General features: G+C 41.4%; 1 protein-coding gene across 1 annotated transcript; it reads right to left on the reverse strand.

The window, feature by feature from the left end:
* Nucleotides 1–2,655: 2,655 nt before the first annotated feature.
* Nucleotides 2,656–14,155, reverse strand: lonrf2 (LON peptidase N-terminal domain and ring finger 2). Its single transcript, XM_061088228.1, has 12 exons — nt 12,486–14,155; nt 9,627–9,745; nt 8,886–9,008; nt 8,484–8,639; nt 7,588–7,813; nt 7,328–7,430; nt 7,071–7,185; nt 6,702–6,823; nt 6,416–6,602; nt 6,143–6,277; nt 5,781–5,930; nt 2,656–5,202 (listed from the first exon to the last, which is right to left on the reverse strand). The coding sequence occupies exons 1-12, from the start codon at nt 13,228–13,230 to the stop codon at nt 5,044–5,046; spliced, it is 2,340 nt and encodes a 779-aa protein (XP_060944211.1). The 5' UTR covers nt 13,231–14,155; the 3' UTR covers nt 2,656–5,043.
* Between the last annotated feature and the right edge of the window lie 4,322 nt (nt 14,156–18,477).

Here is an 18,477-nt window from a genome sequence, read left to right on the forward strand (position 1 = left end):
TAAACATTGTGTGTCCTTTTCCTTGATGTTTGAGAGAATAATTGATTGATTTTCATGAAAGAATCAGGATGTTTCAAGGATTGATATTTAGAAGTGTGTGCAATTTGGTGCAGATGTTATTTAAATCCAGTTTCATAAGGGGGATGTTGGCTCCTGGCAGAGTTTTGCACTCGACTGTGAGCCATATAGTCATAATTTATTGTACACTGTGAAAAGGACCAATGATTCCACAATATTCTGTGTTTATATCTATCTTCGGCTCAATACATATTTAAAAACAAAACAAATTAAGATGAACCAGCTCTAGCAAATAAAAAAAAGCCTCTGCCCTGATGCCCTTGAGCAGGTCTGTTTTCTTATCCAGTTGCCATGACTGAGGGGGTGATACTGTGTGAAAGCAAAACAGGGTGGTGATTAAAAACCGCACAACGCTCAGCTGACTTTACCGTACAAACAGAAAAAAAGGTGCAGGCTTGGTAATGAAACAGTTCCAGAAGCAGCAAAGTTCAAGAATAATATTGTTGAAATTTAAATTGTTGGCCCTTTCATCTATTTCTCCTTGTGTGTTTGGTGCCAGGTATAAAATATCATAAAAACATAAACCACACCCCTGACAAATGTAATCCATGCTTTTAGCTGCCTACAATCTGCAGTGTTGGCCGGACTTCAGAACATATTGTGTGTGTGTACATGAAGGTGTTGAAGCTGTTTGAAAAGATGTTGTCCTCAGAAGAACCCTTCCATCCTAATTTGCGAGGAGAAATTGCTGTGTTTGCACCCTGTTTTGTCCGTCTTCTCCGTGTGAACCCTGCATGAACTCAGTGCCCAAAATGCTCTCAGCTGCTATTTCACTAACAAACACTGCCCCCCTATGGCACATAGAGGTGCTACTGTGGTGTAGTGGGAATGAGCTTCGTCCACATCCGTCTCTCGGATGAGAAATAATCTAGATTTAAACCAGTTTAAGTTTAACATGTGATCCTCATGTGTCTGTGAGGAATCACAAATGTCATGTTTTTTGTTCCTTGTATATTTATCATGTACAGGGGTGTCACAACAGGGTTGGCAAAGTAGGCAATTGCCCGGGGCCCTGAGCACAGAGGGCCCGAGAACATCTGATCATGATAGAACACAGCAACAATAATTTAGTGACAACCCCTGAATTCCTTCTGTTCATGGGCTTTTGATCAAGTAATAACTACTTTACTTCAGAATCAGAATCAGAATCAGAATGTGTTTATTGCCAAGGAGGTTTACACCTACCTGGAATTTGCTCTGGTTGTTGGTGCATACAATGAACATAAAAACATTAAAACCCAATAAATACAACACACATGAGAAAAAAAAAATATATATATATATAAAATAAAAAGATATAAAAGATAAAAGAAATTTTTAAAAAAGTAAAAATTGAAATGCAAAATTCAAAACAGGAGAGCAAAATGCAAAATAGGAGAAAGCAAATAAGCATATAATATAATATAATATAATATAATGTAATAAGTGTTAATGTAACACATCCTTGAGGCGTGGGGGCGACAGGTCTGTAATCGTTGAGTCCAGTGATCTTTGTTTTTTTGGGGATAGGGATGATGGTGGAGGTCTTGAAGCAGGCTGGTACGTGGCATGTCTCCTGTGAGGTGTTAAAAATGGACGTGAACACCGGAGACAGCTGATCAGCACAGTGTTTCAGGATTGATGGAGAGACAGAGTATGGCCCGGTTGCTTTGCAAGGATTCTGTCTCCTGACGTCCCCCTTCTACAGGATGGAGAGAGTCGTCACTGTGGTGGGGGGGGGGGGGGGGACTGTCCCGTTGTCTTTCAAAGCGAAAAGAATTTCCTCCCCGTCGGGGAATTGAACCCCGGTCTCCCGCGTGACAGGCGGGGATACTATCCACTATACTAACGAGGAGTTGTGATGTTTCTTCATTTTATTTGTAAATATGAATAAAACAATTTCTAGGAGGCATTTGTATTCATTGTAGCTTTCGTTACCTCCACGAAGGATTTAATACTTTCACACCCTGTCCATTTGTTTGTTTGTTTGAAAGCAGAACTGCACAAACACTACTGAACAGATTTCCATGAAGAAGGAAAGAACCCACTAACTTTTGGCATGGATCCTGATAAAAGGGCAGATCCAGGAAGTATTTTTCCGCTTGGTTGTTAATTTTTTTTAGTTTGTCAAAAAAATCTGGCACATTAAAGATTCAGTGTGTAGAATTTAGTGAGATATAATGGTGAAGTTGTGTGTTGCAGTTGAATGCCCCTCACCCTCTCTTTCCAAACATGAAAATAATCTGCGGTGGCCTTCAGTTGTCATAAAAACTCCAAAGCTGTTTAGTTTGACCTACTGTAAAAAAAACAGCGGCCTCCGTAGAGACGACCTGCTCTAGATGTAAATATAAAGTTATTGAATATGAATGTGAAATTAAATGAAAACTATTTAAGTTCTAAAAAAAACATCTGCGTTGAAATAAAACACAGAAAACAGTCTGGATTAAAGACACCTTTTTAAACCCAGTGGGCTCATATAATTAATTTGGCAAGGCACATTATTATCTGAAGTATCTTCTTTAACCTCTATTCTTGTAAACACAGTTTTATTCTTCCTCCAACTGTAACATGAGTTTCCATAAAACAACAGAGACAAGACTCAATTGATTCTCTTTATTTGCAATAAAAAATAGTTATAAGAGCTCCCTATACAAATATACAAGGGAAATGCAGCACATTGTGAACACTGCTCCTGTGGGGAGAGCCAGCAACTGCAGTGGGGTCACAGACTTTTGGAAGGACAGAATCATACAGAGGAACGGTGCATTTTCCCGCACGCTGGTAATGCAATTACCACAGCCTAACCGGTTTTGACTTAATCATAATGTGATTTTATTTACTTAATCAAGACTTTATTAAATTGAATGACTTGGAGTGAAATTTGAGCCATCAACAACCTCCAGATGTTAAAAGCACATTGGAGAGGATTACTGTGAACAAATGAGTTTCCCACGAATCCCACCAGAATAAATCTTTATGTGCAAAAACGTTTTAAACGCTTTAAATCATTCATCCTTCACATCCTTATTTACATCTTCTTCCTGTATTGTTCAGTGGGTACGAGCTGCGATTGGCCCTTGCACAGGATACAAACATAAAACTGAAATTCCATCTGATAAAAAAACAGTTCTACAGCACCACAGGTGGCCAAAACTTCCTAATGGTACCTGCCAAACAATCGCAACATAACATTTTAGTTATCAGATCACGACTGTGGAACATTTGAATAGTTTTTTAGAGTTTACAGTTGAGTTTTTGAACACTTCTAAGTGCTCTGGAGCAGTAACAAATTCATGTTCGCTGTTTAACCCAAGTAAACGGGATTGAGCGAATAAAGGCAGGGAAATAAACAGCAAACAATGCCAGGTCAAAATATTTCCTTTAACACATCTGCTTTGCAAACTTTGTTAGAGCTAGGAAAATCATTCAGCATGTTTGTCAGGCCTCAAGGACACACACACTGTGTTCTGGTGAGAAAGCATCGATTCTGTAACTATTTGTTCACAGGGAAACCCCACAGGCCAACTTCACAGACAGGAAATGCATTACAGCGTGCGTCCAAATGCACCCAGACAGAGAGAGATCGAAGTAGAGAGAAAAGAGAGGTTGAAACGTTTCTTAAATAAAACATTTAAAAGGCCTCCAAGTTACATTGATATACATACAAATCACCCAACTTAAAAGTTCACCATACACGTACACATAAGGGCATTTCAGAGGGAGAATCTGAAAAAACTAAACCTATAACCAAGTTTGTATTTGAAGTCCAGAAAAATGCTACAATAGAACATTTAAGTTCCCGACCAAGTGGATCTGGATCTTCTGTGTGAGCCCAGACGTGCGTTTACTCGACTCGTGTTGAACCTTCCGCCGAGACGAGAGGAGCATGATGTTTTAGAGTTGTACTTGTTCTTTTGTTGCGAGTATCATGGGCATGATACCAATTCTGAACCCACTGATTCTCATGGTGCCCGTTACTTTGTATGAGGTACACGTCCACTGCCTGGTGGAGCAGATGTAAAGGTCCAGGTTTTATCATGAGTTTTGGCTCAGTCAGGAAGATTTCTAGAGAAGCAGCTGTTGCAATCACAGGATTGACCCCTCACGTGAACCTCACCACCATAGACTATACAAATTTAGTAGGGAGGGAACATAAAAAAATACATCCACTTTCTACAGGCAGACCAGTACATTCTCTTGTTCGTTACCATCATGCCGAGTGTTTTTGCTTCATGTTGCAGTAGGTGAGTTTTGGTATTGATTCCATACTTGTACAAGCAGTCGCACAGCCACAGTGCAATGTGACAGGCCAGTGTCTGTTTCAGCTTGTGTGACATACTGCGGCATATGTTGGAAAAATCCCTTGAACCTGATCCTTTCTTTTTGACACTATTTGGTGCTATAATGGTTAAAAAAAAAAATACTGCATTTATATTGAGCTTTTCTTGTCGGCCCAGCACTGAAAACGCTTTACAATGTACGGCTCACTCACTAATTCACACATTCTCACGATGACACAGCATCGGGAGCAGTTTGGGGTTCAGCGTCTTGCTCAAGGACACTTCTTTAAACTCTGGAGGAGCTGCGTATGGAACCGCTCTACCTCTCGAGTAGGTCCGCCCAGAGTGATTCATTTTTGTTCCTTCAGAACAGAGTCGGGTGAATCATCCAGGAGAGACCTAAATGGAAGTGACAGGGCTCAGCAGGACCGCTTTCACCCTGAACATAGCAAGGTGAGAGGGCACTCCTTTCAAATGTTTTGTTGCTCAATACAGCCAGTTACGTTGTTGGTTGGAGGATGAACAGATGAACAGTGGGAAGGGAATGCCATCATACGAGCATAACCGACCCTCCTTCATTCCCAACAGAAATGACTGAGTGACTTCAGTACAGTATGAATGAGTAAAAAACCAAATGACCAATGAATGACCAAATGAGTTTTTGAACTGCATAGAAGCCCAAGCATCCTGTCTGGCTGCTCAGCCATCACCGTGGCCTCTTGCGCGTGACAAAGATGAGGACCCTGCGGATGGCAATGAGTCGCTCCTTGAGGGAGGTCATGGACAGGATGGTCAGCTGGGCTCTGTTCTCCAGGGGAAGGACAGCGAGCAGCCACCAGCACCAGGCCGGACCGCAGGGACTTCCCTGCAGGGTAGAAAAAAAGATACAGACAATGAGATACAGAGCTAGTGAGTGTACATTTAACGGGCACACAATCTGTTCACTGAACGGCCGACCAGGTTGAATATCTGCCTATCGATCGATGCATCCCTAGACAAAAATTGACGTTTCACCTGCAGAATAGTCTTATAGAATAATTTGCTTCTTTCCATTGATTCTGTGTGTCAATAAGTGTGGTTGATATTCAGTGCATCTTTAATGCAGGAACTAGGTTCTGTTCTTTTTAGCCTTAGCAGAGAAGAAACACCAGAAAACCTGGGGCCCTTGGGAGGACTTTTCTGTGAAAAATAACTACGCTTTTTATTTTTTAATCGGGGGGGAAATTGGCTGGATAAAGAATAATCCTAGAAAGTTTTCTAGCATTTAATATTCATGTATGTACTTTTCCATGATTGACAATTATCTCATTGAAGGCTGGAAACAACCATCCTAAATTTCACATAAACCCAAATAAAATGATACAGAACTTTCTTTCCCCTCTAATACCACGTTATCTTATGTGATAAAAGGCTCAGTGTAGTACAGTCAATATTGTTTCAAACCTGTGGGTCAGGGTCTTTGCCCGGAAGGTGTCCGAAGTGGCTGAGTATCTGGCTCTTCATGTTGTCTTTCAGCGAGGTGAACCAGCCGTTGGCCTGGTCATACACAGAGTCATGCAGCTTCACCAGCTCCACCAGTTCCTCTCCCTCCACCTGAATGGAAAAAGAGATTGTATTTTTGTTTTTATAAAAGCTGGTGGTGGGAGGAAAGGAAGCAAAGCTTGCTTAATTTCCAGTGACAATAAAACCCAAAGAACAATTTAAGGGCATATTTATTTACACATTCAACTTGGTCAAAAACTGCCTGATATCTTCTTGACAGCAGCATGATTGACAGTGTCCAAAAAAAACATCCACTGACAAACCTTTTTGTCTTCCAGGTACTCGATCTTAGCCGTGTTGTAACCATCTCTTTGGCCATGGCTGAGGACTTTGAAACGGGACACACCGATGGTGTCCACCACTGAACGGCCATCAGGAAAGAACTTCACATCCCGAACCTGAAACACAATTTATATTATATTTACAATGAGAATCTATTACTTGACTGCATACAGTAAAGTGACGTGAAAATTGGAGCGTGAAGGAAAAAAGCAAATGTGCTTCATCCTGAACCTGCTACAGGCATCAACATTCACCTGCAGCATGCAGCCGAAGTCGGCGAATCCTTTGAGCTCATCAGCTATGCACATGCCGAACTGCTTGGTACCAGTCTCCATGGAGCGGCGGATCATGAGGCGGTAGCGCGGTTCAAACACGTGCAACGGGCAGGGGACTGTGGGGAAGGCCATGGTGCACACAAAGACCGGCACTTCTTGTTTCAAGCTACAAGACAGAGTGAAGAGTGTTGTTAAGACTTGGGTCCTTTGTGAGAATCTACCAATCTAAGAAAAAAATATCCCTCTAGGTTTTAGAGAAACTGACTTTGACAATTCCGTCATCTCCTCTTCGTGGATTTTCTTCCTCTCATTCAGCTCGTCTCCTAAGTAACGCTGCAGCACCTCCTCCATCAGCAGGGTCTTGTTGTAACCCCTGGTGGCCAGATACTGCAACGACATTACAAAAACCATGAGTATACTATTTATGACAGAAGGACTACAAACAATTATTTTGATTATTGAATAGTCCGTCAAGATTTTGTGTTTTCATCTATAAATTCTCCAGTCAATGAAAAAAAATCAAAAAACCCTTATTGTATAACAAAATATTTGCAAAGACATCAAGGAGCAAAATCTTACAATTAGGAGCCTGTGTTGGAATTGGTGAAAACTTATATAAAATGTGTGTACGCACCTCAGCAAGGTTCTCCTTGCACAGGGGACAGTTGGGGTTGTGATCCATGCAGCGCTCCAGACACTTGAGGCAGAAGGTGTGTCCGCAGGGAGTGGCCACGGGCTCATAGAACAATCTGAAGGAAAAGCGACCAAAAGAGCAAAGCTTTACTTAACCACACCACACAGTTTTTAGATTCTTATGTTCCTAATTGTTGCCAATATGTGTGACTATTGTGTTGGCATGCAGTTCATCTGTGTGTGAGTATGTGCCATTACCTCATGCACAGTGAACACTCCATGTCTCCACTGTCCAACAGGTCAGCAGGAACAATCCTTCCTCCGCACACTGAGACTGCTGTCTGCGAGCTGTTCACCTCATCTGCACAGAAAGCATTATATCATCAGGATTCACATTATAATTAGCATCTTATTTATTAAGAATAGGGTCAATTTAAGTAGAACTTGTGACACTTAAAGTTATCAAATTGTATTCAGTGATCAGTGTGTATTTTTTGATGAAACTCAGAGTCTCCAACCTGGTCTGAGCTGTTTGGAGGGGGGGTTGAAGGTTTCTGATGGTACGTCACAGCCGTGTTTCCTCTTAAGGCCACTAGGGGACGCCGGTAGTGCAGCCAGAACGTCAGCAAGGCTCTTACTGCTGCCTTCCCCTGCAGCGGGGTCCGATTTACCGGGTGTCACAATGGACAGTCTGGAGGATGAGTTGTCCACTGGAGCATGTTTTGTCAAACTGATCTCTGAGTCCTGAAGAACGACACAGACAGAGCGATTAGAGCTGGAGTTTGTAAAGCGGAGCTATTACAGAGTGATGATCCATTTGACAACAACACTGTGCTCCTGTGTACCACTAATCAAATTCATGTGAATATAAAGAGGACAACTGTTGTGTATGTGGTAAGTATTCTTTATGATAATGCAGTGCAGCTGACCATGAAGGTATTTAGCACTTGGGGAAAGAATTCTGAGTAATGATTATTTTTACAGGTATGCAGGTCACAACACTAGCTGCAGTGACTGTGTTGGTGTATGACCAATGTCTCAGTAAACAATCAATAAAATATAAACTGAGATGAACCTCCTGACAAATACACACCAGCATCTCAAATAAAATTTATTTCCCCGAGGCCACGTTTACGCTAATTTTCCAAATTGCACAAATAGGAAGAACGCCCTTCACTAATTGTGAACAGTGAAAAACACGCTTTTCAGCAGCCATCAACTGCTTTGACTAAACATCAACAGAGATTAAATATCAAATAAAACACAGTGTTGGGGATAAATTGACAGAAAATAATTAATAGTATACATTTTATTTAAATTTGATCTTCTAAATAATTCCTTAAGTAATTTAGAAAAGGTATCCCTTTTTCAAAGATACTTCCATTAGTGTGTCTCTGTGTGTGTGTGCAGTTACCTGTGAGGAGGAGCCCGGTCTCTGTGTGAGAGGCCTCAGGGAGCTGAGCAAGGCGCCCGGTTTGATGAGGCGGCTGGCCAACCCTCCCTGCAGAGGGTGCAGTGGCGTCGGCATGTCCTCATTCTCAAACACGGAGGAAAAGAGCTCGCTAAGGACCTGTGGTTGGAAATAGATGAAGACGTTGGATTAATGCCTCAAAAATTACCATAAACTACAGATTATGCCCTAAGAATGAGTATTAATGTGTTAGTATCAGATAAATGTATATAAACTGCCTTTTATATCATTGGATGCATCAGGTTATTGACGCTGCATGACAATATTAGATTTAAGATGCTTTGGGATTCGATGAGATTCAATATATTATAAATCTCAGGCACATAAATCAGCTTGTTCTCGTACCTTCTGAGCCTCCAGTTTGACTTTGGTCCAGTCGGGCTTCAGCGCCAGACATATTAAGTATTCCTGCAGGGCTTCGTCGTTCCGGTCTGCTTTCCTGAGCGCACTGGCTTTCAGATGGTGAGCCTGAAATCAACAAAAGGTCAGTGAGTTTGATTGGGACAATCAAGTATCTTGTTCTACTTGAAAAATAACCTCAATGCTGCAATTTGTTCTCAGCAACTGGGGGATTTTTTAATTTGTTATCAGTGATCTTATTTTTTTTAATAAACCATTTGATTTGGACTTCAAACTAAATATCGCCCGTTGAGAAGCATGTTTTGATGATATCTGCGTGTAAAGGGCAATCATTTGTGTTTAACACGTAGATACAAATAGAACATATATTTTTTTAAGTTGCTGCTTGTGATGTTGAAATTTAATATGTCCGACAAAAGGTATTTTATGTTGTTGAAATTCCAAACTTTAGTATTATGACTCACTCATGAATCCTTTCCCTCTTTTTATGTCAAGGTGATTAGCGCTACAAGCAACCCTCTTCAGATACTTTAGTTCCAACTCAAAATCGGATAAGAATATGACCCTAACACTAAACATAGTGATATAAGGACGTTTCATTCTTCAGGAGGATTAGCAATATTGAACAATATGAAAAATTCTCTTGATATAAATTTGGCTGTATCCTTTAAATATACTAAGCTAATTGATTCTGACCTGCAGCTTCATTTCAAACCCCTTTCTCACCTTGGTCCAGAGAGGTTTTGTTCTACAGAGGCTGCTGGTGTCCTGCACTACCTTGCTGAAGTTCCTCATCTCCATGTTCAACTCAGCCCGTTGAAACAGCAGGCGGCCTGAGGAGGGCACTGTACACCACAGGAAACACAAACACAGACGGTCAGAGGACAATACTTTGACTTATGTCCTGGAGACTTTAACCATATTATTTCTTCTTATATGTCTCTTCACATCAAACATTCCATTTATATTAAGGTCAACACAACATGTGTAATGTCTTTGACCACACAACATACGGTCGCTGGATAGGCCTCAAGGGGCTAGGCAAGTTTTTCTAGGTCTGGTAGATTTAGGGCAGGCATATAAGACGTGATATAAGACCTGCGTCACGTGTGACAATTTTATAGAACGTATGTAGAGATGATAAGTTGTGACAAGTGACAACTGTTACTGTCCACTTACACAACTCAAATGCTTTTTGTTATACAACCGCCAAACAGGTTAGTATGTTACATTAGTGGACGACAGACCTCACTGATAAAAAGTATAGTAGGTTTCCAGCTTTGACTTTTGGCGTGTTTTATCCCTGACTGTAATCATTGTTCTAATTCCTATGAACTACTTAGTTCCACTTTTGTGATATTTCAAAGAAGGACTTAATTTCCTGAGATCAACTTAAAGAAAAATCATGGTTTGATTCTGGGAACTCTGTTCATATTGTAACACAAGGTGGCCTCTCTTTAAACAATCACAACAAGAACTCCCCATACTGCAAAAGGCTGAGAAGAAACAAGAGAGAATTCTGAAGGAGTTTAGATGCTGTCACTGTTATGCACTTTTGGTAAACGACATGTTTAAGTTAGGGTCTGTTTGCATTGACTCATGGTTGTATTTATAAGAGTGCTTTAAACTTAATTAAACTTGATTAAAGATGCTCACCTTGTGTGCAGAAAATAAGGAAAGCAATCAAATAATTGCAACCCACTGAATGTGAGGAGAGACAAATTATAGCTCAATGTACAAAATGAGGACTTTGGAATGAGGGGAACATGTCATGGTTTCTGTAAAGTTTGTTGTTTTATATCTTTTGTTTGAAGACCATTCACCCATTGCACACAATGTCATGTGATACAGTTAAGTCAACAAACAAATTTTGGTTAAAACTCAAATGGTTTAATTGGTTTTAAATGTTTCTCCAGAAGAACAACTATAAGATCCTGTACAAGACTCCTCTGTAATTCTGTCTATTGCCAGAACCTGCAGGTTAGGTCTTTGCAAGGGATGAGGGTAAGCTGACCCACCAAGGCAAGAACAAACTTAAGACATTAACATGGCTTTGAAGTACTGCATGATAGGAACTATAAGATCATTAATAAAAAAATGCCATTCTTTAAGATGGATGTGATTTTAAGGAGAATATACATTTTACATCCCCACAGCAACGAAGGTAAATGTGAAAATCAGCAGTCAAGTGTTCTAGCTTTGGTTGCGTTCTTTTTCCTTCATCAGACTAACAGTCCATTTATTTTTGTTCTGTCTTTTATTATTATCTAATAAAACTGAGGGTAATAAATACAAAAAACAGGCTTTGCTTCACCGTGGCTATACAGAGAAAAACCACTGTAGCCTCTTCTTCAGTATTGCATCTGTATGTTGAGCTTTGCCAAACTCATTAAACATCATTATATCACCTTTGTTGTGCAAGTGCAGTGCATAAGATATGTTGCACACATAAGCATGGGAGTGGGGGGGAAATACCTAAAAGGCAACAGGTTGGATAACAGCTCTATTACCGGTTATATCATGATCTCATTACACTCCGGCTGCCTCCATATCAGAGGGCCTCCTGCTGTCTGTATTGAGAAAACACCAACTGACTGTACCAAAGCTGTGAAGGCACTCTGTCCTCCTGTTGCCCAGAGTGCTTCACAAGACAGAAGGCATGAATCAATATTGATCGGAGGGAGAGACAAATCTGAACAGCATCGTTTCAATGCACAAAATGCCACACTAGAGAGCGGAGTACAATCCCTTGCTATTAGATATGATCTGCAATTTCTTAAACCATCATGAAGGTGATCAAATTAGATTTTAATGTGACCCTAATATGAAGGGTAGAGGTGGTAGAGGGTTGTTTCCACTTTCTCTGAGGATTCAAGCTGCGTCACATGAGACTTGCTCTGGCACTTGGTTAATGAAACACACCGGTTCTGACTATGAAATGAGCCAAGAGAAAAGAACATCCTGTAATTTGGGTCAGCTGGACCAGGGAGGCAGCTGCTTTTAGTGACAAAAGCCTGAAATCATGTAAAACAGTAGCTTAAAGTAAAAATGAAAAACAAAAGCTGTAGTTCTATTAAATTAGTCGAGAAGCGACAGTTCATCACTGTCTAACCTGGATATTACCCAACACAGCTTTACAGCACTAGTAATAAGAGCACTGAGGATGAAGCCCACCACACAGTTAAGGAATGTGAGCATACAATAGGTATCCATTATGCAAATAAATACAATATATATATGGTGATTTAGTGGGAGGGTGTAATGACTAATGCATTCCAGAAAGACACATTCCTTCCCCATAACATTACAGTTCTGCAGAGTATAAATAGAAAACCCTGTGTGAATGTGGCAGTGGGAAACAGAGGATCAAATGTGTACTACTTAGGTAATGGGGGGCGCGTCATATAACGCCTGACCTCGGTGGAGTCTAGATGGGTAGGAGTGGTGCCACCTATGGGCAGCAACTGGAAGCACGGCTGAGTAAAGTAGGTCAACTGTGCAAAACACTTGTTATGATTTTAGCCAGTCACGTTTAACACAGACAAACATTAGTAGTAAATATCCTTGTATTGAGGCTTCTCTTACCTAGATCTACAGCAGCATCGTACTTCTCCAAGGCCTCCGAGAGGTTCTGGTTCTTCCACAGCACCTCGCCCTCGATCCAGAACTTCCTGGCTCTGCTCTCAGTTGCAAACAGTTTATCCAGCAGGCCGCTGAGAACCACGTTCAGTCGCAGGCCGTTTGGCAGTACGTCTTTGTTGTCCAGCGTGTGTTTGCATTGTGTGCAGTCTTTGACAGTCTCGTCCTCTAGGCAGCGTTTACAGAAAGTGTGTCCGCACTCCACGGTGGTGGGCTCGTGGAGCAGACACTTGCAGAGGCGACATGAAAACAAGTCCAGGGCTTCGTCCTCCTCGCACTCCCCGTTGCCCTCGATCCCATCCTCCTCGCCGCTGCTCCTGCTTGTACCGTGTGTGGTAGCGAGGATGCTCAGCTCTTTCTCCTGGAGAGTCCGGGCGATGGTTTCCACCAGGAAGGGGAGCTCCTCCGGGCGCAGTTTGCCAAGACCGGCCGCTGTGCAGTAGGGGTCCAGCGCCTCGGAGATCCGTCCTGCTCGGGCCAGAGAGTCCGCCTTCCTCAGACACAAGCCTCGGTCCGGCTGCTGCAAGTCCGCCTGCAGGGAGCTGTAGATCTCCGCGGCCAGGTTGAAGTCCCCGGCCCGGTTAGCCTCCTCCGCCACCTCCAGCATCTCGGGGCAGATCCCCGCAGCCCCGGGGTTGGAGAGCGGGTGGACGAGCATCTCGCCCTGGTGAGACCTGAATCCCGTCTCCATCTTCGTCTCCCAAGGGGGGGAGAGTCAGACCCTAAGACCGTTCACTGACAGTCCGGCAAAAGCTGGACTCCTCACGCTGAGCCGAAATCATACCCTCAAGGTGGGCTTACTCTTGTTTACCGTGTTGAAACGAAGGCTCCGGTTATGGCCGACTCTGCCTGCTGGACACTATGACTAGTCCCTAGTCACACGACCTCAACCTGGGTAATACAGGACGTCTCTGTAACATCACCGGTCCCAAACACCCAGCGGTACCTCAGCAGCGGTGCAGCTAGCAGGGAGCCATGACCTGCCAACACCTGGGATGGCCCCCGGAAGGGGGGGTTATTTACAAACAGAGCTTATGAAACCGCTATCCCTCCCTCTTATCAACCCCATGAAGTCCTTCCCGTTACAGACACAGACTGACAGTAGCGTCCTCCGATGATTAATCGATTCTACGACATGTTTATAAACGTGGTGTTGATCCAGCCAGTAAAATCCTCTCAAGATTAGGTTAGCAAGTAAGAAGCTTAATTTCCACTTGCTCTATAGCGCCAACTCGACGTTAAGCTAACTTAAACACGGCTTAAATGCCATATTGGGGGTTTAAAAAGTTCACAGTTAATTAAAGTAGAAAGTGAATTGTTTATATTTTACCTCTAGACTCCATAACAGAGCGTCGTGGCTCAGCTGAGCCGCAGCTTGTATGTACGCAGCCCCGGGAGCGCTAGCTAATGCTAACCGTGACTTCGCATCAGAACTCCCGCAAACGGACTCTTCCCGAGGCGGTGTCCCCGAAAAACGCACACGTCCTCGGGCTTCCAAGTGTCACAGCCTTCCGTGTAATGAGAAAACGAAGCCCCGGTAGGAAAAGAAGCTAACAGTATTGGCATTTCATCCTGGTCGCTAGCCAGCTAGCATGGGCTGATAAAAGGTTGTCGCTTCTTTGGATTCTACGCAATTCGACGAGGCGGGTCATGTGACGCGCTCAGCGGCCTCCCATTGGCCCACTATACGGCTCACTTATATAACGCAATGATATTGTATAATCTCTCAGTGGCGACAGACTGGACGAGAGACTGTGAACTCTCCACGAAAACAAGCTCAGCTCCTGGTTTTAACAAAACCTCGCATTCGATGAAGAAACAAGATGCCTTCAGGGGAATGCAAGACACGTTCAAGTTCTGTATAAGAGTGGAAGAATCTCCGTGGCAGCTGTAAACCCACACATCTGGCTGGGGAATGGATTAATTGTTTATGTAATGCTTTATATAAGCACTGTCTCAGGTCAGAGTTATAAATGGTTGACAGCACATCATAGTTCATACTTATCATTTCAGCCTAAACGAATAGAGAAGAATAATAACCTGGATTTGTCTCTCATGTAAATAATAGAAATAAGACAGATTCATGGTTTTTGATCCATGTCCCTTGAATTCCCAGAGAGGAAATGAGATGGGAATAAGAATGAGGTCGTGAGGCTGAGTTTGTCTCCATTCCACCGTCCATCATGAGACCGCCCTGTCACAAAGAAACCTGTGTCGCAGTTAGCATTAGTACCACAAATGTACTAAAATTGTTGGATTTTTGCATGGGATGTTGATAGACACGACAACACAACACACAATATAGAAGGAGGAGCTAATTGCAAATCAGAGACATTCAAATCCTATAATGGTTACACTCCAGGAACATCTCATAATTTATGCCAAGTGAATTTTACATTCAAACAACTTATTTAATGTAGACAAAATGCTGCAGTGAGCTACATAAATCTTCATTGATGAAATATGTACTCATTATATAGCATCGTCTACAACATTTAAATTTTCCTAAATGGAAAGTATTATTAGGATGACATGAACTGCTGTCTCATTTCCCTGAGGTATCACATAACCACTTTTCCATCATCCTCAACATGCCCTGCATGGACTCTGTGTGTGTGTGATATATAATGTGATGTGAGGGTGTGTGCGTGTGTGTGAGAGAGAGAGGGGGTGTTGTAACTAAGACGAGAGGCAGCTCTAACAACAAATGTCTTGATAAGGTATCATGCAGTGATATAAGCAGTGCACTAACACAGGTACAGACATGGGCCAAACACAGTCATCACATTATGAAACAGGTGTGAGTGACCCACATTTTTAAGACTTATTCGTCATATTTCCTGACTCAGTTATTTGAAATGGAAATCCTGGAATGCTTTGTGCAAAAGCCTGTTTGTGAAGACTGTCAGCACAGGAGGTGACAAAAATAAGCCATTGTCTTTCCACTGGGCTGCAGACTTAAGTTTCACCCACACATTTTAACTTTATTTAGACATCAGATTTTTAGTAATGGATGTCACACTCAGACTTTAACATCTCTGCAGCACTGATAACAGAAGAAGGGGAAACACTCAACTTGAGACTGGAGGCACCATTATGAAAAGGGAAGAGAATACTCTACTGCTCATTACTGTGTTTGGCAGTAGTCATTATGGAAAAGAAATTCAATTGAAATGTACTTTTTCTTCTTTTTCTTTATGCTTTGGCTAAAAAGTTTTAAACGTTTGGAAGTCAAATATGCGATATAAATAGATTTTCATAGCACCTCATCACCACACACTTTGTTTCAATGAACTTTTGGTGACAGTTGACAGAAAACACTCAGGGAAAGATAGCAGTTGTATTGCAGCACTGTCAGTGAAACAATGATAGTGACACTAAATGATACAAAAATGCAGCATCATTGTGACAGTAGCATTGACAGCAGCATCAACGAGTAAAAAGTCAAATGAGAATTATGTATAATAAATTGTAGCCGAGTAGAAGTTCCTGATCTGGATCATGGAGCTCCGGAGTCAGATACCTGCAGAATGAGAACAGCGGGACAAGCAGTTGTATTTTTTCATTTAGTAAACATTAGATTTTGAATTAACACATCAATCATATCATCAGCCTGAATCAACACTGACTCATTCATTACTTTAAATGCTGCCCCGTATTGAATTTCCTTTAAAACATTGAAAACATTACAATAATTATCTACCAGTATCCACAGCTTTAAATGTACTTCTTTACACATTCATAATCTGGAAATAAAAACGTATATAATCTATATATTTAACTTAAAAAAAACATTAAATGTGCCATAGTATATCAAGTATATAAAAGCGGAAATAATGTTAATCAAACAATGAGTTTAATGAAATCTAAATAACTTTGCTTGTAGAACATTAATAAGATAACTCATGATCTTTTGAAATTTTATATGCGTGATTTGATTTTTTCTATTACCTTTAGTCTTGTGAGGAACGCTTCACCTCCCAGGCCTCTGTTCAAATCACAGTCACGGACAGTGTTAATTTGCAGACAGGACTGTAACTCCTCAATTCACTTACCTTCTATCATGCTACAAACTGTTTATTCCAATCAATGTTGTAAATACTCCTGTTTTTCTGATGTTCTCCATTACACGTGTATATACGTCTATTGCACTTCTGTCCGTCCTGGGAGAGAGATCCCTCACATGTGGCTCTCTCTGAGGTTTATATGTTCCTTTTCCCATGTTAATATAATTTCTTTTGTTGTATTTTCCCTTGCTCTTGTTGAGGTTTCAGGGTAGAGGATGCCACACCTTGTTAAAGCTTTATGAGACAAATTGTGATTTGGGAATATGGGCTAAACAAATAAAATTTGATTGATGATTGATTGATTGACTGGTGCCGCTCTGTAACACAGTGCATGTGTGATATTAACATTAGCCTTGCAGCCATTAAAAACTCTGCTAAAGTTTACAACACAAATTTGTTCTGCCTAATGGACAATACCTGCACCAACCATGGTAGCTTTTAGAATTTTCAATAGGAAAATTCACACTATTTGTAATTATATCGTAAATATTGTCAATTTATGCTATTTTATATCCATCACTACAAACATTTTTGAAAATCAATGGGAAACATATAAGTGTGTTTTTTGAATACTCCCTGAGGACATATATATATATATCACATTTTATATATTACAGGCCACATAGAACACCGTTCAGTAAATCCCAGGGGCCAAAATGTTACCTTGGCAGAGATAATTAGCTCAATTTCACATATTGATTAACGAAACGATAAAACCTGTAGGGCCTGACTTAAAATTTAGGAAATAAACTTATTTTTCATGTAATAGAACGACATAGATGGTATAAAAGAAATAATAATAGTTTCATTTTTATTTATTTATTTATTTATTTATAGTGTAGCCACAGGGTTTCAAGCTTAAATCAGATGCCCACACAATTGCTGCCAGCATCTGAAGCCACTGTGGACTATACCTAATGTCTTAATCCTTAAGGTTCACCTGAGGTTCCACTGCTGCACTGTAATCCTCAAGATTCCCCAAGCAGCCACTGCCAGCATGACTCAAGGCAAAACAGTCAACAGATCATTGCGAGAGATGCTGCTCATGTGAGTGTGACACTATGTGAAAACAGGCACGATGACTATCAGTACGATGTACACAGTCGTAACCACCAAGCTGTTTCAGTCTCCTCAGATGCAGAGGCGTTATGAAACCAAAATCTGTGGTGTTTCGCTGTGTGACACCGTATTTACACAGCATATGCTTGGCTAATCCATCCGAGCAGATGGAGTCAAAGGCCAGATGGAATGACGGCTTTAAACATCAGCACATCACACCCACATTCTGACCTTAGGTCACATTCCTTTATGGTAAACATTGTTATACTATGTAGTGATAGAAGATTTCTGGAAGCTGGTGAAAGGAGAGCTCAGAAAGCAGCTGATGTCTTACACAGAAGAGTTTAATGTAGACTCGATGCATCAACGTGAACAGAACAGAACAACAATATACAAACATTAACAACATGAGCAATCGTCCCCCCCCACATCTGAAGATGTCTCCCACATCATTACCATCTATCTTGCTCTTCTTGCGTTACCCATTCCAACAGCACATCCATGAATGGCTAGAATTCTGTCACTCTGTTACATGTAGGTGTTCACATCCTATTGTGTAGTTAAGCCTAAAGTATGCATACCTCAAGCAGCTTGTGTCCTTACGTCTTGCCACTGCTGTAATACACAAAAGAGTAGGAGTTGGTGCCTCTCTGTCTGGGCATCTGAATAAGATATGAAGGTCCATGAGCGTAGACACTACAATGTACTGCTAGTTGGCCCTTTATCTATAACCTGACCTTAGGTACTGCGAAGAAAGAGAAGGGAGTGTAGGTGGAATGAGACAGGCTCTATTCCCCTAATGGTGTACAGAA

The sequence above is a fragment of the Limanda limanda genome, chromosome 16 (genome assembly GCF_963576545.1).
Source record: "Limanda limanda chromosome 16, fLimLim1.1, whole genome shotgun sequence".
NCBI classification, from domain to species: domain Eukaryota; kingdom Metazoa; phylum Chordata; class Actinopteri; order Pleuronectiformes; family Pleuronectidae; genus Limanda; species Limanda limanda.

Bases quoted from the DNA above. Each gene is read 5' to 3' on its own strand.
- lonrf2 (XM_061088228.1), bottom strand. From the start codon at position 13,230: ATGGAGACGGGATTCAGGTCTCACCAGGGCGAGATGCTCGTCCACCCG. The intron at 9,009-9,626 runs GTGAGAAAGGGG...TGTTGATTTCAG, and splicing joins CAAAACCTCTCTGGACCAAG to GCTCACCATCTGAAAGCCAG. The intron at 6,603-6,701 runs GTCAGTTTCTCT...TCTGTCTTGTAG, and splicing joins GAGATGACGGAATTGTCAAA to CTTGAAACAAGAAGTGCCGG.